Source organism: Salvia splendens, chromosome 4 (assembly GCF_004379255.2).
Source record: "Salvia splendens isolate huo1 chromosome 4, SspV2, whole genome shotgun sequence".
NCBI classification, from domain to species: domain Eukaryota; kingdom Viridiplantae; phylum Streptophyta; class Magnoliopsida; order Lamiales; family Lamiaceae; genus Salvia; species Salvia splendens.
Genome location: NC_056035.1, coordinates 9,863,690 through 9,890,339, shown reverse-complemented (window position 1 = coordinate 9,890,339; position 26,650 = coordinate 9,863,690). Strand labels below are relative to the sequence as shown.

Genomic DNA, 26,650 nt, shown 5'->3' with positions numbered 1-26,650 from the left:
TACTGCTAGTAAGTAGCTGTCAAATAAAGTGATGAACTACAAGTAAAAAGTTTGAAGCTTTTTTTTTTGTAAAATATAACAGTAATTTGTTTAGTAATGCAATATAATAGCAATGATTAACGATTCCAAAACTAGAGTTCAAATATTTCTTTCAAGAAATATTATGAGACATAAAAACAAAAGCATCCTCTGAACATTTGAGGTACGACCAAAATTGAAGATTGTGATTGATTTTTATGTCATAATTATATAACAAATATTTTCATCTCCATCAGCCTAACTCTATGTTTGATCTATTTTTCCCTTTTGTGTTGCTATTTATATCTATACTAATCGACAAGTTAAATTACTTTCATGAAATGGGAATGTGCAAAATGTTGAAAATAAGCATTTCCTGTAGGGCTGGCAATTTTTGACACAACACGATAACACGACACGAACCGACACGAAATTAATGGGTTTTGGTCAGAGCTTATTGGGTTCGTGTCCTTATCGGGTCGACCCGTTAAGGACACAAAAATTTTGTGTCGTGTTCGTGTCGTGTCGGGTTCGTGTTATCCATTAAGAAATAATATTATAATATTATTAATTCTTATTATTTTCATTTTTGTTGAATTTTGTTGGATTTCTGTTGGATTTTGTTACTAAGAAATTATTGATGTTTTTATGTTTAGATCAGATTTTGTAATTAGCAATTGGATGTTTTTAATAGGTTTAACCGTTATTATGTCGTGTTGTTATCGAGTCGTTATTGTGTCATCTCATGTACGTGTTGTTATCGTGTCGTGTTAACCCGAAGTGGCTTGTGTCGTGTTCGTGTCTGAGGGTAGCGGGTCGTGTTCGTGCTCGTATTTGGGGTTTTCTTAACGGGGCGTGTTCGCATTTGTTGTTATCGTGTCATTTCGTTATCGTGTCGACACGATAACGACCCGACGCGCACAATTTGCCACCCCTAATTTCCTGATTATTTTCTCTGCCGTCCATAATAGTGACATTTTATAAGCCATTGATCTATTTCTTGTTACTTCTGCCTAATACTAAAACCATTCCCTTTTTACACATTATTATTCCACATAAAGTGTGTACAAATTTTTTAACCTCTCTCTTTATAATACTCATTGTTTACAAACAAAAAAAATCAATTACCCTCATTTTAGCCTATTATGAAACACTTTCTTCACTGGTACCACTATGTTTAAACTTTTTATTATTAAAAATTCATATCATCTTCAATATTATACACTTCTTACTTCTTAGTATGGAGGGAGTATTATTTTACAATATTAAATTGTTGATATACTAATACTGTACATTTAGTAACATTTTTTTTATTAACAAATTTTTTCGGAAAGCAAGTATTGAGATTTAATGTAGCACTTAGTATTTACTATTGAAAATCAATGTCAGGAAAGTATATTTTCGAGATGACTCATAATTTATATACAGGAACTTGTTCTTATTCCATCAATTTTCTACATATACACGTGTACTAAAACTCATAACTCCCTTCAATAAAAAGAAGATGTGTACTAGAGAATAATTTTCAACTTTATATATACCCTCGTAAATATCCGAATCGCCGTTATCTACGTGCTATTGTATTATTACAACACGATCCATTTTACTTCGTCACATTTGCATCTAAAACAAGCTAAACAAATGAAATAAGCAATTGCACATAATTTTGTAAGGGCAGTGGATTAAAGAAGTAAAAGATGATAAAATTCGGGTTTATTTATTTATTTACCTTTCCCCCAGTAGTTTCTAAAAAAATAGTTCCATCACTTGGCAGAACTTGACCAAGTATTTAACGAGCTACTAATTCTGAGATATAGGCCTACACTACAAAATTCGGGTGATCATATATAATAGGCATTGCATTGCATTGCCTTATATAGAAGGGGAGATAATCCTCCTCAGATCTACTATTTTACTATATCCTAAATGGTTCCTGTGATTGCAATCTACAACATACTCTACTTGGCAGATGGCACCGCACTGCGGCTTCTTGACAGCAATGAAAATCCTGAAAATCTTCCGAACAAACCACTAGATGTGTTGTCTATATTTGTGTCTTCAGAGGCATGAATCCCATTTGATCCCAGAGGAACACTACTCACGTCCGACACACCAACATCAACTGACGTTCCATACAGCTCCTGCAAAAGACAACATGAGAGGATGCATGGCAAGGCTACAAAAGCAGAGAGGTTAAAAAGGATAATTCGTTACCTTGAGGCCTGAAGCAGGAGGCAGAAATGCAGCCTGCTTCTTAAGAGATCCATTAGCAGTAGATGGTGATGGTGGCTCACCTAAAGCCTTGATGGGCAAACAAACAAAGAAGTAAAAACTACATCACTTGGTACACAGTTAGTATTGTAGTATCTACACATGACCGATAATTTACCCTTGATGGAGATACTTTTGGCAGTTCAAGGGCAGGTCTGGAGGAACTAGATGCTCCCTGCACAGTACATTGTAAAGGTTAGGCTACATACATTAATATGTAATGGGATATTATATTCTTCCTTGCCTCAATATGCTCCATGCTTTTGGTGTTTTCAAGATTCCATGCATAGCCTACCAAATTTTCCACTCCAGAGTTCAGTTGATTCTGCATAGATGTTAGACATTTAACTATCATTAGAAACACAAATAATAACTATCTGCAACTAGGAGACAGAATGCTGGAGGTCATAGTTAACTGTACCTGTCTCACTTCTATCCTGCTGATCTTAGTTTCCTGTGACAAGAAAGGTTTAACCTTTAGTTTCTGACAACCCAAACGAGTGAAGATGATCATCACTAACTTAGAATAATACTCAAAGAGAGACATATTGAAGTAATGAGTGGGTAAATATTAGTTACCAGTGACCGCACTACATGATGAACAGTGTGGAATTTTGAATCAATCGATTTAACATTGCCACGCAGTTCAGACACCTGTGCAAATTGCAGTCAGTAACTTTACAGGGTTCAGGACAAACAAACAATAAACCAAAGCCATCAAAAAGTTAAATCATTTTTCCTAACCTCATCTTTCGTTGCTGTTGTATGATCAGCAACCTCATCAATTTTACAATCTACCCGATCAATTCTCGAGGACAGATGTTTTTTAGTGACCTGCAAAGTTAAAGAAAAGTTCATCCAGGCAAAGAAATGATACTACACATTAATGACATAGCACTATCCAGATCCATTGCATTTCCCATGTATTCCAGCCTTCCAGGCGATAAATTGCTTAACTTTTATATCCTTGTAAAGCACAGAGAAAGACGATACAAAATAGAATTTAGAAAGCTGATAAGACACTCTAGGACAAAGGATCATATGCAACAAATTATCAGCAGAGAACATAATAATAGCACAAATGCCATCACTCAAATGCAATACTTTCCAAGCAATACAAATATAAGGTACATGGAGCTTCAGGATTTATGCACAGGTTAACAAATGCATATGTAATAATTGCAAAAATGCCCTCACTCAAATGCATCAAGATTATTGCATAGCATCTATAAAACCAGTATAATGTGCTTGTGAATAATTGCTAAGAACTTTAACAAGTATGATGATTCAGTAACAGAGGTAAAAAATTGTACTCCATCCCATAATAGATGTCACATTTTCCTTTTTAGGAATAAGTTCCATCTCACAATAATATAAATAGTACCATTTTCTCTTTCCACTTAACACCATCATCTCCTAAAATCTTGTGTCATTAACCAAGTGTGTCATCTGTTACGGGACGGAGGGAGAACTTACTACATACAGGCCATCAAAAACCAAAGAAAACTAAGTATCATGTTGCAAGAACAAATAAATAGTGAAGAAACATTATAAAATTAACATATCATAGATGACTAGAACATATAAAAGCTTTAGATGATGGAATTGATCTTCTTGAAAGAAAAGAATAACAGTCAGCATTGGAACAAGTAACTCCAGATATGCTATCAGAACTATAAATAGGATGATTAAAAGCTTACCAAAACAGAAGAGTACACAGTCTCAAGTTGTTTAGCTACAGAAGAGCATGCATCATTCAAGCTACACCTAGTTGCAAACATCATATCAGAAATCTTCCAACCCTGCAAGTGGATATACATTTAAAAGTGGCGCCAATCAGCCAAGAAAGTAGAGGTGGTGAAATCTCCATGAAGTACATAAAGGATTTCCATATGCAACATGACGGTACAAAGTGGATAGTCAGTAAAAAGTAAAAACAACGGTCTGTGTATATCCATGCATATTTCCCATCCTAACAGAGTAAAAAGATTTTTACGAGATGTAGATATTTAGATGCAAGCACTCCATTGCACAAGATACGCATAAGTGAACAAATGTTCTAATGAATATTACATCTCAAGTTATCAACTTATGCTATCAAAAGAATGACCCTGCTAGGTTTACCAAGAAAGCAACCTGTCAAGGATTATAAGATAAAGCAATATTTAAACCTAGTTATTGCAAATACAGAATAAATTGTCATGGCAGATGTGCCACCATCTGCAATGTTATCAATCTCGTATGGCTTCTTATGGCGGTTTGCCTAAAAACCGCCACAGGGATATGGCGGATATGGTGGTCAAAAATTAAATAAATAAAATAATACTTATATATTTATATATAATTCAAAAATTCAAAAATATTAAAAATATAACATCTAAAACACTTTAAACAATTAATAAAGCATAATATACCACTCTAACAACCATGTTTCTTGCATAATGCCCTATTCCTAAATGCAGTACACACGCAATGTTGTCAAATGTCGGATATGGCGGTGCTATGGCAGCGACATGGTGCTATGGCGTTTCCACCACCGAACGCCATGCCATAGCGCCGCCATATCCGCTATTTGATAACATTGACCATGTGTAAAGAATTAAAGTTAGCAACTAATAAATCAGAATCAAGGTCCATTGATTATCTCTGTTACGAGATAATGACAAGCTAGCTGGCTTGCATAATTGCTTTTAGTTGTATAAATACGTATTGTTATGCTCAGTGACTCAGCCTCAGAAGAATGTATTCAAAACTATGGTCAGTGAGTTTAATAAGAGATCTGGTATTATGGTGCACCTATGAGTACGAACTTTTTTTCAATTGCACCAACAAAAATTTAACCTACAAGCAAGCTGACAAATTAAGAGACAAAAGTTCAAAACATATACTATGAAAAGACAGTCCTTTAAAATCAGTGTTACATTAGAGAAGATATATGAAATTACCTTCCACCAAATGTAGCCATATCCAACAACTACAGTAATAATTACTATTCCATATTTCCCAGATGCTGTAGAAAGTACGAGAAGATATAGTCAGCAAAATTAGAGCATTGGCAATTTCATGAAAGATGCATTGCACATACATATGGAAGAAACTAATAAAGGAACCGATGATCTTTTATGTAGAAGAAAGCACTGTGCTTTACCAATGTGATTCTACTGCATGCAAACAAACTGCTACGTAAAGAAAAAGGTGATATCATATAGCTCAAAAAGATGTCAGTAGGCAGAGCAAAGGCAGAAAATAGGATGTGCTAGGTGACATATAAAGTACAAAGATATGAGGATTTCACCCCTAGGGGATACACCACACCAACCAAATACAGCACGCAATGGGTACAAGATAACATAAATCAAGAACATTTCAAAACAAAATGGATAAAATTTGCTATCGTTTTAACATGTATTGTGACCTGATCGTTCTCCAGTAACAATTGTAACAGATCTATTTGATGCCAAGAGTTGCAGCTCTTCTCGAAGGCTGTTAACCTGTGAGAGTAAAAACTAAAATCAGTTCATCTACCAACAGATTTTATCATAAGTATTCATGGAATAATGATGTAATATGACCACAATGATGGCAAGTCAAAGTGAACATAACATAGTTACAACCAAGATTTTCAAACTTTTATCTGATTATTGCAACTATATACCAAGAGAAGAGCTGAGGTAATAAAATGATTACCATATCAACTACAATACAACATTCTCTCTTCTCTCCATTCTGAATCTATGATTCTATTCTACTTAGTAACTCTGTATCATAGAGAAAGGACTGCATAATTCTCTTGGCTATGCTATAAATACTCGATTATTCTCCATCATAGGAAGTTCTCAGCAATTCTCTAATGGAGTATCAATATTCTTTTATAAGCACTCATTAAAGAACAAACATTATAGTCTAAATATAAGAAGATGTGACTCGTGAGATAAGAACAGTTAAATAGACAACCAATAAAATTAAGGTCCCTCTGAATATGGGGAAAGACCTCTCTAGTAGGTAAGAGCTTAACATAAAAAGTATCCAAAGAGAATTAATCCAAAACCTGTTGCATCAAAGAATCATTTCGCGGTTTGGGTCGGGAAGCAGCGGGACCATCTTGTTTAAGTTGCTTGAAAACGATCTGTCAGTTAATGCAAGAGTAACAAAAACAAGAGAACCGAAAGTTTCAGTAGGTCTTATAATCTGCACTCACTCAAATTCCATATAACTTCTAAAGTTTAAAGTAGTATTACCTTAAATGCACCAGAGAAAACATCAGAAACATTAGGCATCCGGCCCTCCTTGGCAAGAACCGACCCCACAAGGCCTGCAAATGTTGTTGAGTCTCCTTAGTAAAACATTTTGTGATGACTACTCATAACCAATTCCAAAAATACATTTCACAGCTAGCCCCATAGCGAAGACCTAGTAGTAAATTAGGCAAATACACGACTTAAAGGTATGTATCGGTTCTGTTCTGCCAACAAATTATGTCAAGCTATATTCCAAAATCAACCAACTCGAAGTTGGAATTTACAGGAACGTATCCAGAATATAGCAAACGCTAAACATCAATCACAAACTAGAGCAGCGGCAATTGATCAAAAAGTCCAAAATCTAACAGTCAAACACAAATATAGAGAGTAGCAACAAGAAATCAGAAGAAACATAAGCTTCAGAAAATTGTAACTAGTGAATGATAATAGAATCAGAGGTGAAAGAAGCAATTGACCTGCACCAACGATGAGCGAGAGCTTGCCGAGAGAAAGCGCCATCGGAACTTGGCATAAAAGCAGTTGCGATTTTTACAGAAAATTAAATTAAAAACCGGAACATTTATAAATTTTGGACGAAAAAAGGATCAAATCCAGAAAAAATAAGTGATACTCCTGGAGCTTTAGGTAATTGGGATTGTGAAATTAAGCAGCTTCATTAACGAAACCCTATTGAGCTCGATAATTTATAATTTAATAAATCGATGTATATCTTAATGCATGCTTTTAAATGTTAATTTTTTATCCTGAATAAGAGTTGAAATCATAATTACCAATTGGTGAGAAAAAATAGATCCAAAGGAAAGTCAGTCTACTTGGTAGAGGTTTACGATTTTATTAATTTATAACATAATGTATAGATTGATGATGATCATATGATTCATATCAGTTTTCTTATACTATCACGGTTAATGGATACAACCAGGTTTGGTTTTTAAAATAAAATAATACTAAGATATAATTTAAAATTGAGTGGTTTTATTAATTTATAACATAATGTATAGATTGATGATGATCATATGATTCATATCAGTTTTCTTATACTATCACGGTTAATGGATACAACCAGGTTTGGTTTTTAAAATAAAATAATACTAAGATATAATTTAAAATTGAGTGGTGAGATTATTTTAAAGGTTAGCTATAACTAATTATCTAATGATTATCCATCTAGGATTGAGTTATGAGATTGAATCTCATGAATTAAACACACTATAAATTTAATCTTGACATACAATCTTACAAACCGAACACCCCGATGGGGAGTGATCAATTGCTGACTCACTCTCTAGTTGCTAACTACAACTAATTTAAGACTATTGAATTCTAGAAATCTAGTGATCTAAAATTTGTCACGTGTAATTTTCGTTTTTATTAATTAAATCGAAAAAGATAAAAAAAACCTATCAAATTAGGGTTTTGGATGAAAATGTCAATATAGTGTTTTGAAAATATCAACACAATGCTTTGAGAATGTCAACGCATTGTTTATGTCAACAAATTCTTTATTATATTGACATATTTTATATACTATATTGACATTTGTTGTTGTACGAAAAAATTGAATTTTTTTTAAAATTTTTTTTCTAATTTTGATATCGGAACATATGCAAGTGAGATCTCGTTAGAATCCTTACGAAATTATCTTTAATTTGATATATGTTTGTGCGAAGAAATAATTTTTATACCTTTAGCCCCAGTTCGGTTGCAACATGGAGAAGAATAGATACAATTTACTTTCCTTTCAGTAAGAGGCCCTCACATAAGCCCACATAACTAATGCAACTTAACTATTTTAATTAGACTATTCATCTAGCCTTACCCCCTCCAACTAAATCAATCCTAGATAAAACCCATTTTAGCCTAACCCCCTCCTACTAAATCAATCCTAGATAAAACTCATCCTATAAAAAAAAGCTCATCTCTATTGTATCCTATATTGTTATCCACCATTATTTTATATGGTTAACCGAACGGGCACTTAGGAAATGGGCCCAGCCTGCAATATGTATGAGGCCATAAGATGCCCTAATGAATCTTGGACAATTTTTCGAAAAAACAAAAAACTTATCTTACAGCAGTCCAGCTGCGCTTGGGCGACGCCAGGCCCGATCGTAAAACTATTGCAACATTTTAAAAATCATGTTAATTAATACTTTGATTGAAAATTAACCCACAAATATAAACTCAAGACCTTAATTTCAGTGAGTCGAAAAATTAAAGAAAATCGGTCAATTGAGTACTCAGAAAACTCGATTCTTTTATGAATACAATGAAATGTTTCCACAAATGAGACACAAGATGTAGAGATTGAAAACAAATATAGTAGTAGTATAATCCGAGTAAATTCTCATATAGATAGATCCAACTATCTAAATCTTGACCACTAATAAAAGATACTACATGATATGTATACTCATACTCATACTCATACTCATACTCATACTCATTATGATTATAAAGAAGTGTAAATCTGCATTTGACTAAGAATATGGTCAAAATTGTCGGTAGATTTTTGGATTGGATGAGAATGGATGCCTTCATATGTTGTTACCACAACACCTTCGTCTTTGGAAACCCTCTGTACTTGTTTCTTCACATTGCAACCTTGATGCGTGCATCTATAGTAACTTCTGCACACATATATATAAAATACAATACCAATATTTCAAATACTGAAACTACTTTGAGATAAATTATTTTGATCTTAATAGATTATACTGGTACTATCTTTTTTGTCGGAAAGTACAATATGAAGTATTTAATGGCACATTAAGCCGAATTAAAACAGCCTGTATATCTACAACAATACTCTTAACTAAAGTTCTTCTTTACTTGACTTTATTAATTAGCTAAAATATCTGCGAATAATGTTACAAGGTTTTTTTTTAATTACAAAGTAGTAGGAATAAACTTGAGAATGAAAATTTGAAATTGACTTACATTTAATCCAACAAAAATTATACTACTATAAAAAGAAATACTAGTATCATTTAACTTTAGTATTAAAAATACAAGCCCAATACTCGAAAAGTTATCAACATGTTATAACTTTGACAAATAAATGAATACGGAATTAGAGATGACGAAAAATAAGGCTAAATAAATGAATTAATCTTCAGATTCTATATTCACGATTTTAATGGAGCTGACCGTGATAAAAATAAATGAAACCAAGTACATATATGTATTTATAACTTAATTATGTACGTAGTTGCATCAGTTAATTACCTGCTACTCCTTTAATTTACTGAAACTTAAACCGCATCATAAAAAATTTCGTGTAAAATAATTCAACAATAAGAAAAAGTAATAATCCTAGTTATAAGCATATACATAATTATTATTCACTGATAACTATCCGCAGACTCTACTAAAAATGGAATTGAAAAATTAAATAGAAATGAATTATAAACCTGGGAAATGTATTGTTCTTGACTGCCTTTTGACCATATTTCCTCCATCTATATCCATCATCTAGTATATCAACTTGGCTTCTCGTTTGGAAGGCAAATCTAGGTTTCCTCTTCTTCTTCTCCCCCTTTTTCTGCGCCTCGTTTTCCGCCACCAGACTGCCTCCCTCACCGATCGACACGGCGCCGTTGATATTTTGATTTTCTTCAATGGATGTGATCAAACCTTTACCTAAGTATCCATTGTTGTGGTCATGATAATCAAGACTTTGGAATACTTGATTATGATGATGGTGTGGTTGGGAGGTCATGATCATCATGTTGAATATGGAGTTTTGTGAGAGAGATGATGAGGAAGAGGGCATGGCTGCAAAATTATCCATGACGAACAAGGAAATCAGAGATTTTGGGCAAGTGAGGACTAGTATTATGGAGTATATATTGGGTTTGATTTTGTGGTTATATCTTCTATTACAAGACGTGGCTGTGGATTAATACATGTACTACTGTTTTCTGTTCAGCATCAGTCAAAATCATTTAGCTAGTAAAATATATTATATGAAAAGGATTATAGAAAAATCAGTGGCTGTGAAATGATCCATAGTGCTTTTTAGTGGATTTTGAAAGCTATTAATCAAATGAGTGATTACGTTTTTTAAGTTGGCGTTAATTAATTTATAGAGTGTAAATGGGAAAAATAAATTCTATTTTTTTCAGGGAAGACCATTTTTTATATGGCTTGAGCCATCACACTGTTATGGGATATTAATGTTTGGTCCATGGTTAAATAGTTGGCTAGAACTTTCTTCTATTATGATGAAATTAGTTGTACATACTGTTTTTTGAGGTGCCAGTACATGACTTATAAAATTATGAATACTAGTAACCATCACACAGTTGGAACAATAAAATTTTATTTTAATAAAAAAATAGCAAGATATTATTTGAAGGCTGTGTTTTCTAATTTGCCAAAATCACCAAATAAATGTAGACTATCATATTGTTTAAAATTTAAATGAAATTTATTATGGCTTAAAAAAGAAATTAAGGAGTGATTTTTTTTAATATGACTTAATGTAATGTTCAAAATCAATTTGAGAATATAAATTTCAGTGATTTAAGTTATTGAACAAAAAGAAAATTACCACGTATATTTAAGTTAAAACTTTTGGTCAATTCTATAGCTTTTAAAAGTAGCTGATTAAATCATTTAGAAATTGACCATCATAATTTGGAACAATGCTAAATACATCTAGATGTTAACTAAAAATTACATTTAAATGACAAACTTCATCAAACTTTTAATTGTATGGGACAGTTGAAATATGTACAAAAATTATGATTAAATAGGTTGTTTTTTAAAGTTATGGGATTGAACAGAAATCTCAAAAATTATAATTTAAATCGTAATTTTCGTTTGATTAAATTAATAATTCCCGATTTACCAACAATATTATAATTCCCGATTTACCAACTTTATTATGGAGTACATAAATTTACTACTCCATAGTCACATAAAACCTAAATCTGTTAAAACTTAAGGGCATGTTTGGTTGTCAGGAAAGTAAAGGAAAGGAAAGTTGGCAGGGAAAATGATTCACAGGAAAGTGATTCCTAGTAATATGATTCCCAACAATTTTACTTTCCTGTGTTTGGAAAATGTCAAGATTTTGAATTCTATATTAACTTTAAATGCTAAACTAAAAAATACAACAATTAATCAAAATATATATATCATCCGTCTAATATCAATAATGCTAATTAAATATATAACTTAAATATAATTCCCTTTATATGCAGCTAATAAATTTTGAAAATATAAAAAACACAATACAAAAATTATTTTTAAAAAAACCACAGATTGAATTTAATTATAAAAATAAATAATCTTTAGCTAGTCAATAACATGAAATTGAAGAAGTCTAGTTTGGCAGCAAAAACGTAAAAAAAATAATTTCATCCTAATAGTTCTATTAGAAACATCTTTTTCGCCCCTTCATCATGAAGAGTGAAAAAGTAATCTAATAAATCAGGATCTCGAACAAGTTTCATTGCAGCTTTTTGTCTCTGAGAATCAGTCAACGCTTCAATCTCTTGCAATTTCTCATAAAGCATACTAATTAGAAGGCAAAGATGTTTTCCCAAATTTGATTTTACTTTCATCATCCTTGCCAAGAGACCCAAGAGACCCTGAGAAATTAAAACTAGACATAACAATTTTTAAAAACTAAAACAGAATTATTTCTAAGCAAGTCTAATATAAAGCTAATAACACTAAATAATTAGAATCTACGCGGCAATGCATCACAAGCATAATTAAAGCTATGAGCCTGTGACTTCGTTATCCCATTCACCACGAATCTACGCTGCAATACATCTCCATCCCTTAAATATCAACGCGCGCACTCTCTCTCTGAATGCTCCGACTAAATATTTTTTTGCAATTTATAATTGACGTATTAAAAGACAAAGGATTTCAACAGAAACCTAGAATATAAATCATAAATTTCTTGATAAGAAGCAAAAATCTTACTTGTTATTGAAGAATTTGGACAGAGTTTGGCCTGACTGCAAATCAAAAGTGAAGGTGTAGAGAATAAAAAGGAACCGTGAATAAATAGAATAGAAGATGAAAATTTTTGTGCATATATTTTTTGCGTATCTTTTGCTGGAAAAAAACTTATATTTTGTGCGTGTATAGGATTCTCATATTGGGGAAAAAGAATAACTAGGTTAGGCAAGGGAATCATAATCCGCATATTTTGCCCAACTTTCCACATTTTTAGGATTCTTATTACTTTCCTAATTTCTTTAAAAATCAAACAAACATTGGAATTTAAAAATTGAGGAATTAAATTACTTTCCCTGCCAGAATCCGGGCAACCAAACATGCCCTAAAAGCAATGAGTAAGTACACTCACACGCGGAGAACAAGCTGAGAGCATAAAACGTTGTTTATACTTGTATAATTATTAACGTTGTTTATACTTGTATAATTATTAACGTTGTTTATAATTATTAACTCCAATATTTATAACGGATAATACATTAATTAAATATGCGGTTGGTAGAAGGAGACGGCGGCGAGGGTCAAACTAGGTTGCATAGATTTATATAAGACCAAAAACTATATTTAGTCAAATAAAGGATGCCACAAACAGCTGCACGTGTTCCTCATTTGGACCTTTGAATTTATACTTACAATCAAATACTTTATGGTTTTATTTTTCTAAATGTTATTTTTATGCTTTTTTTAGTTAAACCAAATATTTAGGATGACCATGCATATGCATTTAGAGACGTTTGTTAGCTATGTAGAGCAGGTTACAAATTCTTATTCAACATTAATAGCGCGTTTGATACTTATAGTATTCATGTTATTATTATTATTATTATTATTATTATTATTATTATTATTATTATTATTATTATTATTATCCAGGAAAGTCCATCTTAAAGCTCATGTTTCACATTAGAAAATTAATCCACAAATTTGGTGAGTTACACTAATAACATTGGAAAATTAACTTAGATAGTTGAATAAAATTACTAGTTGCCCTCCATCTCTTTCACTCTCAATTTCAGCATACATATTATTGAGGTTACTTTTATCTACACAACATTTAGCATGATATTCTATCTTTTACCTTAAAAGTCATTAAAAATAGCTTTATATTTCAATTGAACTACCAAACATATCACTTAGAAATATAACTAATACAAACCATGATAAATATCATGATTATTGTCCTAACAAACCGTGACAGGAATAATCTACCGAACAAGCTCTTACATCTTAAAGGTAATATCTGGAGAAACTTTCCACCGTCTAAAATTGAATTATAGATGATATATAAACCAATGTTATTAACAGCCTAGACAACTTCCCAAAACAAGACCAATGGTAAAATATAGTATCAATACTCAATAGTACGTAGTACTCCTTCCACACCACTCAAAGTGAAATATATTTTTTTTTTGGGAATGTTACATTTAAAATAAATAAAAAATATCACTCTTTTTTATTCATACTTTATTATCTACTCCCTCCATCCTGGCCTAAGCGAGAAGTTTCTATTTTGGCACAAGAATTTAGGCAGTGGTGTTTAGCGAATTAAATTATTAATAATAAAGTAAGAGAGAGTAAAGTAAGAAAGAGAAAGAGAGAAAAAAGTAAGAGAGAAGATAAAGTAAGAAAGAAAAAGAGAGAAAAAAGTAAGAGAGATGACAAAGTTAGAAAAAAGAAAGAGAGAATAAAGTACTCCATCCGTCCCTAATAATTCGTCACCATTTGACCCGGCACGAGTTTAAGAAATGTAATAGAAAGTGGGTTGAAAAAGCAGGTGGTAGGTGGGTTCTACTTTTATAGTGAAATGTGAGTGTGAATGAGTTATTGGAATGTAGGGTCACTACCAAAAATGGTAAAAGTGAAATGCGACAAATTTTTAGGGACAGACGAAAAAAGAAATTTGTGACAAATTTTTAGGGACGGGGGGAGTAAGAGAAAGGATAAAGTATGAGAGATGAGTGAGTTGATTGTTGCCAAAAAAGAAAACGTCTCACTTAGGTTGGGACGTATCAAAAAGAAATACGTCTCGCTTAGGCTGCGACGGAGGGAGTATATATTTATGCCTAGCAATAGATTAAATGCAACCACAGGGGATTTTGGATAAATCTTCAATGATGAAGATGGGTGCTCAAATTTGAGTCTTTGTTCTTCAATAATGTTCAAAGTCTAATGACAAAAACCCTAGACATGAGTATATATACAAGAAGATAACAATGATTAGGGATGTCAATCGGGTCGGCCCATCGGGTTTCGGGCCGGCCCTACTCGGGTTGCGGGTCAATCGGGTGCGGGCTAATCGGGTTGTGAATTTTTTCGGGTTGTAAAAGTTCAACCCTAACCCTAAAAGCTCGGGTTTCGGGCTAGCCCAACGGGTTAATCGGGTTGCTACCGATAAGATTTACATGCAATCAATCCAATAAATAACGATGAAAATTAGTTATATTCATAAAATGTAAAATATTTATTTATGATACATTTGAGATATATGGTCAAACTCAATCATAAACATGATCAAATACTAATATTTGAGATATTTCGAGAAATTTTAATGCATGTTGTAGAAATTTAAATATTTTTTTAAGTGAATTTGAAGTTTTTAATTTATTTATCAATTAGTATATTAATAAAAATTCAATATATAATTTGTATATTTAATATAAAATTGAAAGTTATTTTTTTAGTTATCTATATTATAAAATTAATCAATAAAATGTCGAATTATGAGTAAAAAATAGAATAATAGAAAATTTTATCGGGTTTTCGGGCCAGCCCATCGGGTTTTCGGGTCTAGCCCTAACGGGTCGCGGGTTAATCGGGTGCGGGCTAATCGGGTTTTAATTTTATCGGGCTAGAAATTTCCAGCCCTAACCCTATAAATTTGGCGGGCTATTCGGGTCAGCCCACGGGTTGCGGGCTACATTGACATCCCTAACAATGATATAAAAAAAGAGACAAAAAGAGTTCAAAAACGCAAGTCACACAAAATGCCCGGGTCGGGCGTTTTTCCTCCTTAGATCGGGCAAACTCTCTGGAACAGGGTGTTTTTCTTCTGAAAACGACCGGGGTCGGGCGTTTTGCTTGTGAACTGCGCGACTTATGTAAAACGATCATAACTTCCTCATCCGGGCTTCGATTGAAGCGTGCTAGGTACTCACGCGAAGCTCTTTCGACGATGAAGACAATGGTGGTCTGAGGAGAGCATTTGGACTTTATCTTCATAGTAATATTCTGGTTTGAATCAGACCTCCAAATACGGCTTGGCTCCTTGCCATGTCTCCACCTTTTTCTCGGACCCAATCAACCCATGGCCTTCGATGTCGTTGTATCCTATAATTGTGAATACCTGGATTCACAAATCATATGCATTCATATTAATGAATTAGCATATCATAATTAGATCTATGACAAGAAATGCAAAATACGGCTGCGCGTGTAAAATGTCGATCTTTATTTCTTTGTTGAATGGACTAAAATCCACCTGATGGGGTACGAACTAAACCCTAATGGCAAGCCCAATAACAGTGACGGCCCATCAGCCCAGAGCCCAAGAAAGAGTATCTGTTCGGCACCAAAGAGTTCGGCACGACCAAAGAGTTCGGACTCAGCCTACAGCTCGGTAAAAGCCGACCAGTCAAGCTCTCCTCTCAGATCGGCAAGAGCTGATCGGTAAAGTCCAGCAGTTCGGTCTCAGCATTCGACCGAACTAGGAGTTAGTGGACTCATGAAAGGCCTCCACGACCTCCACTATACCCACGATCTATTTAGTGGTACGAAGCAGTTATTGAGCAGTTATTGCTCACCCACGATCTTGTTAGTGGGGCTGCAAACCACGATCCTAGTTCAATGTATAAATAGGACTTAGATCAGATAGACAGGGTTAAGCTCTCTAGAGATAAAATACCATATAGCAAGTCTGTGTTGTAAGCTGTAATCCCAGATCAAGCAATACAATCTTGCCCTCCCTTCTTCCCGTGGACGTAGATTTACTTCAGTAAATCGAACCACGTAAATTCTTTGTGTCGTAGTCTTTATTCTCTACCAGCATTTACTAACATCAAAAATTCGCGCAATCATCACTGGCGCCGTCTGTGGGAAGCAGAGAACAAAATTTGTGATAAAGCGAATTTTTGATCCATTTTTTCCACCCAAAAAATGCATACCAGATCGCAGAGTACCCGTATTCCTGCCCGTGAGAACCAGGAGGAAGCCAATCCATCCCATAGGTCTGGAAAACAGCCTAGGGATAAATCCACCACCAGTTCTCATGGCGAAGGAACAAGCCGCTCCAAAAATCGTCCCACTGAGTCTTCCCAGCAGCCCGATTTGAATGAGGCTGTCAAGCAGTTTTTGGCGGCGAAGCAGGAGGAATTCTTAACCTTCCTGCAAAAAAGCCAAAAGCAGCCGGAGACGAAAACGGCGGATTCTCCTTCTCCCTCCGCACAAGAAAGTCACTACCGCAGTAGTGTCGCATCTCCCAGGAGAAAGAATCCCCGTCCCCAACATGTTCCAGTTCCTCCTCGGTACCGGAATCACAGGAGAACTCAATCTCCTCCATACCGACGAGATATCGGATTCGCCGTGTACGGAGCACTGAAGACTCCGTTCTCGGACGACATCACCCGAACTCCCCTACCACAGAACTACCGAACTCCGTCGATGACTTACGACGGGCTCGTGGACCCTCACGATTTCTTGGGGCGCTATCAATATAACATGGCGAACCAGGGTCTTAACGAGGTCCACATGTGCAAGCTGTTTCCCGAGCTGCTCATCGGGAACGCGAGAAGGTGGTTCGATAGCCTCCCCCAGGGCAGCATCAGATCTTACCGAGATCTAATGGATGCCTTCCACAGGAGGTTCTTTCAGAAAGCGGAAGCCCGAATCACTTCGGCTCAGCTGCTTTCCATTCGTCAAGGTCGCGACGAAAAAATCAGCGACTTTATGACAAGATTCCACAAGGAATGCCTGCAAGTAGACGATCTCAACGATCTGCTTGTCATCTCGGCATTCCAAAATGGAATCCTGCCCGGAGCTCTCTACAGGAAGCTCGTTGAGTGCGGTCCGCAGACAGCTCAGGAAATGTGGGACATTGCGGACCAGTACTCCCGGGCCGATGAGGCAGACCGTCGCAAACGGTCGTTAGACAGCTCATCGACCCGAGGAGACAGAAGGAAGCCCGATCATAGCGATCAGGGGCATCCTCGCCGGACTCCATTTGAAAGAATTCAAAGGGCTCCGGTGCAAGACAGATTGGGACCTCGTCTCAATCCCGAGAAGCCGCCCGCTCAGTTCGTACCGCTGAACAAGCCGAGAGCGGAAATTTTCGAACTGCACTCTGACCTATTCGAAAAGCCAAAGCGGATGACGAAATCAGCCGCGCGCCGACCACAGGATAGCTACTGCTCCTACCATCAAGACCACGGTCACGATACTGAGGAGTGCAGAAACTTGGCTGCAGGTATCGATGTTCTTGTGAAGGCAGGGACATTGAAAAAATACCAAAGCAAGCAGCCAAAAAAGAATAAAAAGCAGAGTGGTGCGAACTGCGCTCCTCAGGATCCGAAAAGGCAGCCGGGTCCCGAAGACGATGACGAGCCGCAATATGATGGAGTAATCCAGACTATTGACGCGCTCCCTGCCGGGAAGACCAAGTCGTCCCTAAAGTCAGAGCGCAGAGGCTCCAATCGAGAGGAGCCAACGCATAAAAGGCTGAAGCAGGACGAAGTGATTACGTTCTCGGCTGCTGATCCCGTCCCGGCCATCTCTCCTCACCAAGACGCCATTGTCATCCAAGCCGGAGTGGCAAACAAACTGATCCACAGGGTGTTTGTGGATACAGGAGCGTCGGTTAGCATTCTTTTTAAAGAGTGCTTTGACAAACTAGAAGTGGACCCAGCTCGGCTCAGTCCGGCTCCGCTTCCCCTAAAGAGCTTCGCCCAGGAGGACACCCGCCCTGAAGGTATTATCAGCCTTCCGATCACGGTGGGGAAAGCGCCTACTAGCTCCAGTACGATGATTGAGTTTTTTGTGGTGAAAGCTCGGTCCCCGTACAACATCATCCTGGGAAGAGACTGGCTCAACACAGTTCGGGCCGTTTGCTCCACTTATCACCTCACCATCAAGATCCCTACTAAAGGAGGGATAGCGGTCATCCGAGGTGACCAAAAGAGAGCAAAGGAATGTCTGCAAATTGCGCTTAGAAGTGCCGAGCAGTCAGATCGGCACCACCAAGCATAGCAATCACAGCAGCCGGAGTCAGAGGCGATGACCGAAGTCATACCGGAGCCGAACTCGATGACAGTTCAGCTGTACGAAGACGATCCATCCAGAACGGTTAAGATCGGCTTCGCGGGAACGCCCCTACTTCGGGAAAAAACCATCCAGCTCCTCAAGGAGTATAAAGACGTCTTTGCATGGTCTCCGTTGGACATGACCGGAGTGCCCCCCGAGGTAATCACTCATCGGTTAAATATTGATCCTTCGGTCCGGCCGATAAAACAGAAGCAAAGACTCTTTGCGGCAGAACGAAGTCAAGTCATCCATGACGAAGTCCGTCAATTATTGAAGGCGGATGTGTTATTCGAAGTGAAGTATCCTTCGTGGGTGGCCAATCCTGTCATGATCAAGAAAAAGGAAGGAGGATGGCGGATGTGCATAGATTTCACCGATCTAAATAAGCACTGTCCCAAAGATTGCTATCCCCTTCCGAACATAGATAAAAAAGTAGAAGCTTTGATAGGCTTTGAAATTTTTTGTTTTCTTGATCTGTACAAAGGATACCATCAAGTTTTAATGGATGAGATTGACGCTTCAAAAACGGCCTTCATTACTGATTTCGGCATTTTCGCTTATAAAAAGATGCCATTCGGTTTAAAGAATGCCGGAGCCACTTATCAAAGGATGGTAGACAAGCTTTTTCGGCACCTGATTGGAAAGGAGGTCGAAGTGTATGTTGACGACATAGTCGTCAAAAGCAAAAGCACTTCGGAGTACGAGCACAACCTCAAGTCCACTCTCAACGTGCTCAAGAAAGCCAACCTCAAACTTAATCCCCAAAAGTGTACCTTTTTGGTAGATTCGGGAAAGTTTCTGGGTTGTTGGGTTTCAAAGGACGGACTCAAGGCAAACCCCTCAAAAGTTCAAGTCGTTCAGAACATGGCAATGCCGAAGTCCATACATGACGTGCAAAGGCTAACCGGATGTCTAGCCGCACTGAATCGATTCCTTTCCCAAGCAGCCGAAAAGCAACTGCCGTTCTTCAAGGTGTTGAAAAAGGCACCAAAGTTCGAGTGGGGAGCCGAGCAGAAAAAGGCCTTTGACGAGCTCAAAAGTTATCTAGCCGAGCTTCCTATTCTCTCTGCTCCAACCGAAGCCGGAGTAATATTCTTATACTTAGCGGCATCGGATCAAACCATCAGCGCGGTGCTTGTACGAGAAGAAGGCCTAAAGCAGCTTCCCATCTATTTTACAAGCCGAGCATTAAGAGGTCCAGAAACCAGGTATCAACCTCTGGAAAAGATTGCTCTAGCATTAGTAAATGCAGCAAGGAGACTGCGGCCATACTTCTATGCTCACAAGGTATGCGTCTTAACTGATCTGCCACTTCGGCAAGTGTTGACCAAACCAGAAGCATCAGGCAGAATCGCCAAGTGGGCTATAGAGTTGGGAGAGCACACAATTGAATATCTACCTCGGAAAGCCATCAAGGGACAAGCCTTGGCAGATTTTCTTGCAGAAGCAAAGTTCGATCAAGCAATTCCTGTTATTGCCGAACAGAAGAATTCTGCCAATGCCGAACTAGCACAGCCCTTGGAATCCGAAGTAGAGCCGCCGGACTGCTGGAGCGGATTCGTAGATGGAGCTTCAAACAAGATGGGAAGTGGAGCTGGTATTCTACTTGTCGCTCCCGACGGACACGAGGTAACCTACTCACTTCGGTTCCTATTCCCCACTACTAATAATGAAGCCGAGTACGAAGCCCTCCTGGCCGGACTCCAGTTAGCGCAAAGTCTGCTCGTCAAATCTCTCAAAGTCCATTGTGATTCACAAGTCATAGTAAATCACATGTTGGGTACAAGTGAAGCTCGTGACGAGAGAATGAAGAAGTATTTGGACAAAGCGCAAATCATCAGCCGAAGTTTCTCCTATTTTCGGATAATCCGCATTCCCAGAGCGGAAAATAGCCGAGCAGATACCTTGAGTAAGTTGGCCTCAGATCCGAGCTCAAAGGCGGAAGAATTAATGCATCGAAGCATTGATGAAGCCGAGGTACATTCAGTATCCAGCTCGCCGAACTGGATGACGCCGATCTTGCAGTATCTGGATCAAGGACAATTGCCCGAGGATAAGAGAGAAGCTCGGAAGATCACGTGCCGAGCACTTCGGTACGAACTTCATGAAGGAGTCCTCTTTAGAAAGTCTTACCTCCAGCCGTTATTGCGGTGCGTAGGACCAGAAGAGACGGACTACATCCTCAGAGAAGTCCATGAAGGATCGTGCGGTAGCCACATCGGAGCCAGAGCTTTAGCTAAAAAAGTTCTGAGATGGGGATATTATTGGCCAACCATGGTACAAGAGGCAGTGCAGCTCGTCAAGAAGTGTACGAAGTGCCAAATTCATGCAAATGTCCCAAGGATGCCGCAGACCGATCTATACACTATGCAAAGCCCTTGGCCTTTCATGCAATGGGGCATAGACATAGTGGGACCGCTTCCTCAAGCTCCTCGGCAAATGAAATTCCTTATCGTTGCCGTGGACTACTTCACGAAGTGGGTGGAGGCTGAACCATTAGCTACGATAACGAGCTCAAAGGCATTGGACTTCGTCTGGAAGAACATAGTGTGCCGATTTGGCATACCCCACATCCTCATCTCGGATAATGGGACTCAGTTCACCGACAAGACGTTCAAGAGTTGGTGCCAAGAGCTGAACATTCAACAGCGGTTCACTTCGGTCTCCCATCCCCAAGCAAACGGACAAACGGAAGTGACGAACCGGATTCTGGTGAAAGGGTTAAAAGCTCGGTTAGAACAAGCCAAAGGACAATGGGTAGAAAATCTCCCTCAAGTCCTGTGGTCCTACCGAACTACACCCAAAACCTCCAACGGTGAAACTCCGTATAGTCTGGTGTACGGCACTGAAGCCGTAATTCCGGTGGAGATCGGCGTACCCAGTCCCCGAACTCTAAATTTCTCCTCAGAAATGAATGACGACGGACTGAGAGCAGAACTAGATCTCGCCGAAGAAAGAAGAGAATTGGCGTGCATAAAAGCAGCCAAGTATAAGGAGCAAGTAGCCCGGTATTATAACCAAAGGGTGAAAAAGCTTCAATTTCAAGTGGGAGATCTCGTCTTGAGAAACAACGAAGTAAGCCGAGCAGAAAAGCTGGGCAAACTCGAACCCACATGGGAGGGTCCATATCGGGTGTCAGAAGTCCTCGGCAAAGGGTCTTATAAATTGACTCACATGTCAGGAGAACAAGTACCCCGAACATGGCACGTCTCCAACCTCAAGAAGTTCCACTTGTAAGAGACAAAAGTCCGGTCAGTCCGTCTCGTGTCTAGTTCGGTCATAGGGGTATATGTTTTTATTTGTTTGTTTCTTACTTGTACCTTTCACTTGTCGTTTTTTAAAAAAATGTTTAAAGTTTTTTTCCTTCATCTTTTTCATTTTTTCTCTATGTGTTTTGTCTCTATGTGCTTGTCGTCTCTTACAAATGGTACCAAGGTATATCGTTCTTTAAAGACTGATCCCCTTTTTAGATCGATTATTAAAGACTATTGTGAGTCCAAGCTTCTAAGGAGGATATAAGACCACAATTCAGCTTAACAAGCAGTCCGTCTGAAACGAACTGCAATAAGCCAACGATTGTGAGTCCAAGCTTCCAAGGAGGATACAAGACCGCAATTCAGCTTAACAAGCACTTCGTCTGAAACGAACTGCAATAAGCCAACGATTGTGAGTCCAAGCTTCTCAGGAAGATACAAGACCACAATTCGGCTTAAGAAATAAGCACTTCGTCTGAAACGAACTGCAATAAGGGAAAGTCCGATCCACGCGATAAACCTCGCCGAATTAGGACGACCAAGTTCGGTCAAAGAAGTTTACCTCATAAGACCGGGGACGACCATGTCTAGTCAAAGAGGTTTACTGCATAAGACCACTTCGGTTAACTGGGAAAGTCCGATCCACGCGATAAAACTCGCCGAATTAGGACAAGGGAAAGTTCGATCCCGGCGACAAAAATCGCCAAATTAGAACACAAACCAAGTCCGGTCAAAGATGTTTATTTCATCAGACCAAAGACGAGTCCGGTCAAAGATGTTTATTTCATCAGACCAAAGACGAGTCCGGTCAAAGATGTTTATTTCATCAGACCAAAGACGAGTCCGGTCAAAGATGTTTATTTCATCAGACCAAAGACGAGTCCGGTCAAAGATGTTTATTTCATCAGACCAAAGACGAGTCCGGTCATAGATGTTTATTTCATCAGACCAAAGACGAGTCCGGTCAAAGATGTTTATTTCATCAGACCAAAGACGAGTCCGGTCAAAGATGTTTATTTCATCAGACCAAAGACGAGTCCGGTCAAAGATGTTTATTTCATCAGACCAAGGACCAAGTCCGGTCAAAGAAGTTTACTTCATAAGACCGAGGACAAGTACGATGAAATTTTTTCGCTAAGCTGTAAATACAGTGTTAGAAGCGAAAACAAAATTTCATTTTTCAAATCTTGTTCGGCATACAACTCCGCTACCCTACAAAATGGCGTTACGCTATTACAAAGGACTATTCTACTGTCCAGGGTTGCTGAAGTTAAGCCACCTATCTGCAAAATCCTCTGGAAGCCGAGTTCGGTTGTTCCGAGCAGATGAAGAATAAGCAGGTCGACGAGATGCTATCCTCGACCCAACACCTCTTCCGCGAGCCCCAGAAGCTCTAACCCCTCGGCGATGAAGAGTCTCTGCAATAAGCATCTGCTGATCTTGCTCGCTCATAGTCACAACTCCTCGGCGAATTTCAGTCCGTCCCTGTCTTGACGATTCCGGTTGCTCCTGAGCCCGTTCTCGTCTTGACGTTTCCGGCTGTTCCGGAGTTCGTTGTTGACTGGGAGTAGGATTTTGAACAAGGGAACCAGAGGCTTGATCTGGAGTGCGAGCATCTGTTGGCGGGAAATGCCTAAGGAATCTCCCGATTGAGGGACGCCGGGAAAGAATGATGTCGTACCGAGAAGCCCAGCGCCGCAATGATTTCACAACTTGTTGGCAAGCCGAGCTCTCCAGCGCATTGTTCCTCCGGAGTACATGATATTCCTCCCACAGTTCGTCAACTCGACTCTGAACATCTGATATGGTCACTCCCCCGCGCACACGGATGTAATCCTCGTACGCAGTCCTCTCAGCAATGGTCGTATTCAGCTCGGCCTCCAGATCCTTCTTATCGGACTCTAAGTCCTTATTATCGGCCTCCACCTTCACTAAACGAGCCAGAAGCTCGTCATTCTTCGTCTGATCGGCTATAGCTCTTTTCTCAGCTTCGTCTAAAGCCGAAGAGTACAGCCGTTTCCAGTGAAGTATCTCCATCTCCTTGAGTACAAAGCAGCTATATTAGTTCGGCAGCTGTACCGAGCAGATAGTAAAATACAACAGGAATAAAGGCGAGTACGAAAAGCTATACGAAGACAAGTGTAGAGAATTTTTCATTCACAAGGAAAATTTTTACACTAGGAGGGCTTCAAGGCCATTTTACAAGGAAGAAACTAGACTAAGAGAAGGGAGACGAAATCATACTCCGCCAGCTTCGTCTCCGGCTCCTTGGTCTGGTTCAGCTTCTTTCTCCTGAGCTACCTCAGCCTCGGCCTCGCATCCTGCCGGCCTCGCCTCCGCCTCCTGATCGGCTTCCTTCTCCGGATGCCCGGCCCGCTCGACTTCGGCCTCCAGCTCCAGCGACTCGGCCTCACCCTCTCCGTTGTAAGTCGAAGCGGGTGAAACGGGTCCCACGGAGGCAAAGATAGCCTCCAGGTTCTCGTCCCGATCAGCTCGACAACTCCGGACTCGGTCTGCAGAAAGCAGGACCGAGGATGAAGCGAGCTCCTCAAGGAGCGGCAGATTCTGAAGCCGAGCTGCTATCTCTCGGCTGTACAGAGGCAGCACGACGTCGGCCCCCTGCTCGCCCTTATCGGTAATTAGCCTTACCAGACTACCGACAAAGGCCGAGAACTGGCTGCTCAAAAAGAGTTTCTCCGTGTAAACACGGAGAGCCTCCCCCTGGGCAGCCACGGCGGCAGCCTCCTTCTGAGCCTCCCGGTGCTTCGTCTGCTCTTGCAGGATGATGAGCTGGTTTTTGGCTGACCGGGCTTCATCCTGAGCCGAGATCCTAGCAGCTCGGGCCCTCTCAAATTTGGCCTCAGCCTGTTCGGCCAGACTACGAGCAAGATGCAACTTCTTCTGCATCTCCTCGTAGTCGTGGGATGCTTTGGAGAGCTCCACGGAGACGAGCTTGGCTCTCTGAAGATGAACAAGGAAAAAACTCAACAGAATGGCCATCAAAAAATGTGGAAAAGAAGCCAAGTCAGAAAGCTTACCTCCACAAAATTCGTCGGCCATTGAAAAGGCTCAGGGACGTGTTCCGGGATGTCTGCAACCACCTCGGAGATGACCAGGTCTTTCCCCGGCACTCTTGGGGACTCATGAAATTTCCCCTTCCCTTTAGCCGAACACGACTCCGGCACTTTCGGATACGAAGAAGAGGTTTTTTGCCTCTTCGGATTCTTCTCGGCTTCAGACGCCGAGCGAGGGGCTCTCTGCCTCTCCGGCTCCACAAGCTCGGAGGACTTTCGGATAGCCTTATTCAGCATGTACACTGCCAAAAAGCAAGAAAGCAAAGTCAGATTTTCTTCGTTAAAGCAGTAGAGCATAAAGATAAAGAGAAATCCTCACCCTCGGCCTCTTCGTCCGAAGATGAGATGTCGAACACGACGTCGCCCTTGACGAGCTCAGACTCCGTGTATTGTTTCCTAACTATGGGAATCTTGTTGAGCTCGCCATCGAGCTCGTCCAACGGTTCAGGCCGAGGATGACGGATAACGGACTTCAGCCCTCTCCAGGGAAAACTAGGAGCCGCGGTCCTATCATAATAGAAGAAGCGGTTTTGCCACTTCGGCCACTTCGTTTTACAAAAGGCCCTAAAGGGCTGTACAGGGATCAAGTAAAACCAAGACCCCTTCCTCTTAAATTGAAAGAATTTAAGGATCGCCTTCAAAGACAAATCCCTTCCTAACTTACGGAGTTCGGCAGCGAAGGCCGACAAGTGCCTCCAAGAGTTCGGAGTCACCTGGCCTAAAGGAAGCTGAAAAAAATCTAGTAAATCTATAAAGGCAGAAGGGGGGGGGAAACGAAGCCCGCATTCTAAGCAGGCCTCGTACACGGTGGCGTAACCCTCCGGCGGGGAGTCAGCCCTATGATCACCGTCAGGTACCACCGCCTTCCCCCCAGGAAAAAAGTATTTTTCGGGTAGGGATATCACAGTATCCTTACTCAAAATACTATGAAAATACTCTACGGTCTTCTCCCCGGACTCTTTCCGGCCAGAAGACCCCTTACCGCCTCTCCTACCGCTACCCGACCCCGAAGAAGAAATAGAAGCCATTTTCCTTACTTTTTGAAGGTGAAGAAAGTCTGAAGAAGCTCTTGAAAGCGGAAGAAAATTTCTCGAGAAAGAGAGAGTATAGAAGACGCAACAGCAAAAGTGTTCAAATGAGGAAGAAAGAGCATATTTATCAGATTCGGGAAAGATTTCGAGATCGTTGCGCTGTTTCGAATCCCACCTTTTCAGGATTCAACGGCCGGATTTTACTGTCGCATTTAATGCAGGCACGCGCAAGGCACGTCCCCTGACGTCAGCCTCCCCCTTACCGTTATCCAGAATGCCGAAGTGACTCACCTCGCCGAAGTGATTCACTTCGCTTTTCGGGGGGGGTAGTGATGGGGTACGAACTAAACCCTAATGGCAAGCCCAATAACAGTGACGGCCCATCAGCCCAGAGCCCAAGAAAGAGTATCTGTTCGGCACCAAAGAGTTCGGCACGACCAAAGAGTTCGGACTCAGCCTACAGCTCGGTA

At 39.3% G+C, this 26,650-nt stretch overlaps 3 protein-coding genes across 3 annotated transcripts in view; all 3 read right to left on the bottom strand.

Annotated features, from left to right (window-relative positions):
* The window catches only part of LOC121798419 (DEAD-box ATP-dependent RNA helicase 21-like), a 794,448-nt gene that overhangs the window by 236,589 nt on the left and 531,209 nt on the right, over positions 1-26,650 (bottom strand). The window lies entirely within an intron of this gene.
* Positions 1,710-7,286, bottom strand: LOC121798438. The gene is made up of 13 exons (XM_042197442.1): positions 7,007-7,286; positions 6,528-6,601; positions 6,338-6,415; positions 5,705-5,780; positions 5,235-5,299; positions 3,990-4,091; positions 3,034-3,123; positions 2,869-2,943; positions 2,711-2,743; positions 2,534-2,614; positions 2,408-2,464; positions 2,233-2,319; positions 1,710-2,159 (listed from the first exon to the last, which is right to left on the bottom strand). The coding sequence occupies exons 1-13, from the start codon at positions 7,047-7,049 to the stop codon at positions 1,977-1,979; spliced, it is 1,044 nt and encodes a 347-aa protein (XP_042053376.1). The 5' UTR covers positions 7,050-7,286; the 3' UTR covers positions 1,710-1,976.
* On the bottom strand, positions 8,800-10,361 carry LOC121798469 (probable WRKY transcription factor 75). Its single transcript, XM_042197496.1, has 2 exons — positions 9,965-10,361; positions 8,800-9,181 (listed from the first exon to the last, which is right to left on the bottom strand). The coding sequence occupies exons 1-2, from the start codon at positions 10,342-10,344 to the stop codon at positions 9,004-9,006; spliced, it is 558 nt and encodes a 185-aa protein (XP_042053430.1). The 5' UTR covers positions 10,345-10,361; the 3' UTR covers positions 8,800-9,003.

Excerpts from the sequence above, each read along its gene's own strand:
- LOC121798438 (XM_042197442.1), bottom strand. The coding sequence starts at position 7,049 with ATGGCGCTTTCTCTCGGCAAGCTCTCGCTCATCGTTGGTGCAG. Across the intron at positions 2,944-3,033 it reads CAACAGCAACGAAAGATGAG|GTGTCTGAACTGCGTGGCAA; the intron begins GTTAGGAAAAAT and ends CAATTTGCACAG. Across the intron at positions 2,615-2,710 it reads GCAGGATAGAAGTGAGACAG|AATCAACTGAACTCTGGAGT; the intron begins GTACAGTTAACT and ends ACATCTATGCAG.
- LOC121798469 (XM_042197496.1), bottom strand. The coding sequence starts at position 10,344 with ATGGATAATTTTGCAGCCATGCCCTCTTCCTCATCATCTCTCTCACAA. Across the intron at positions 9,182-9,964 it reads AAGAACAATACATTTCCCAG|AAGTTACTATAGATGCACGC; the intron begins GTTTATAATTCA and ends ATATGTGTGCAG.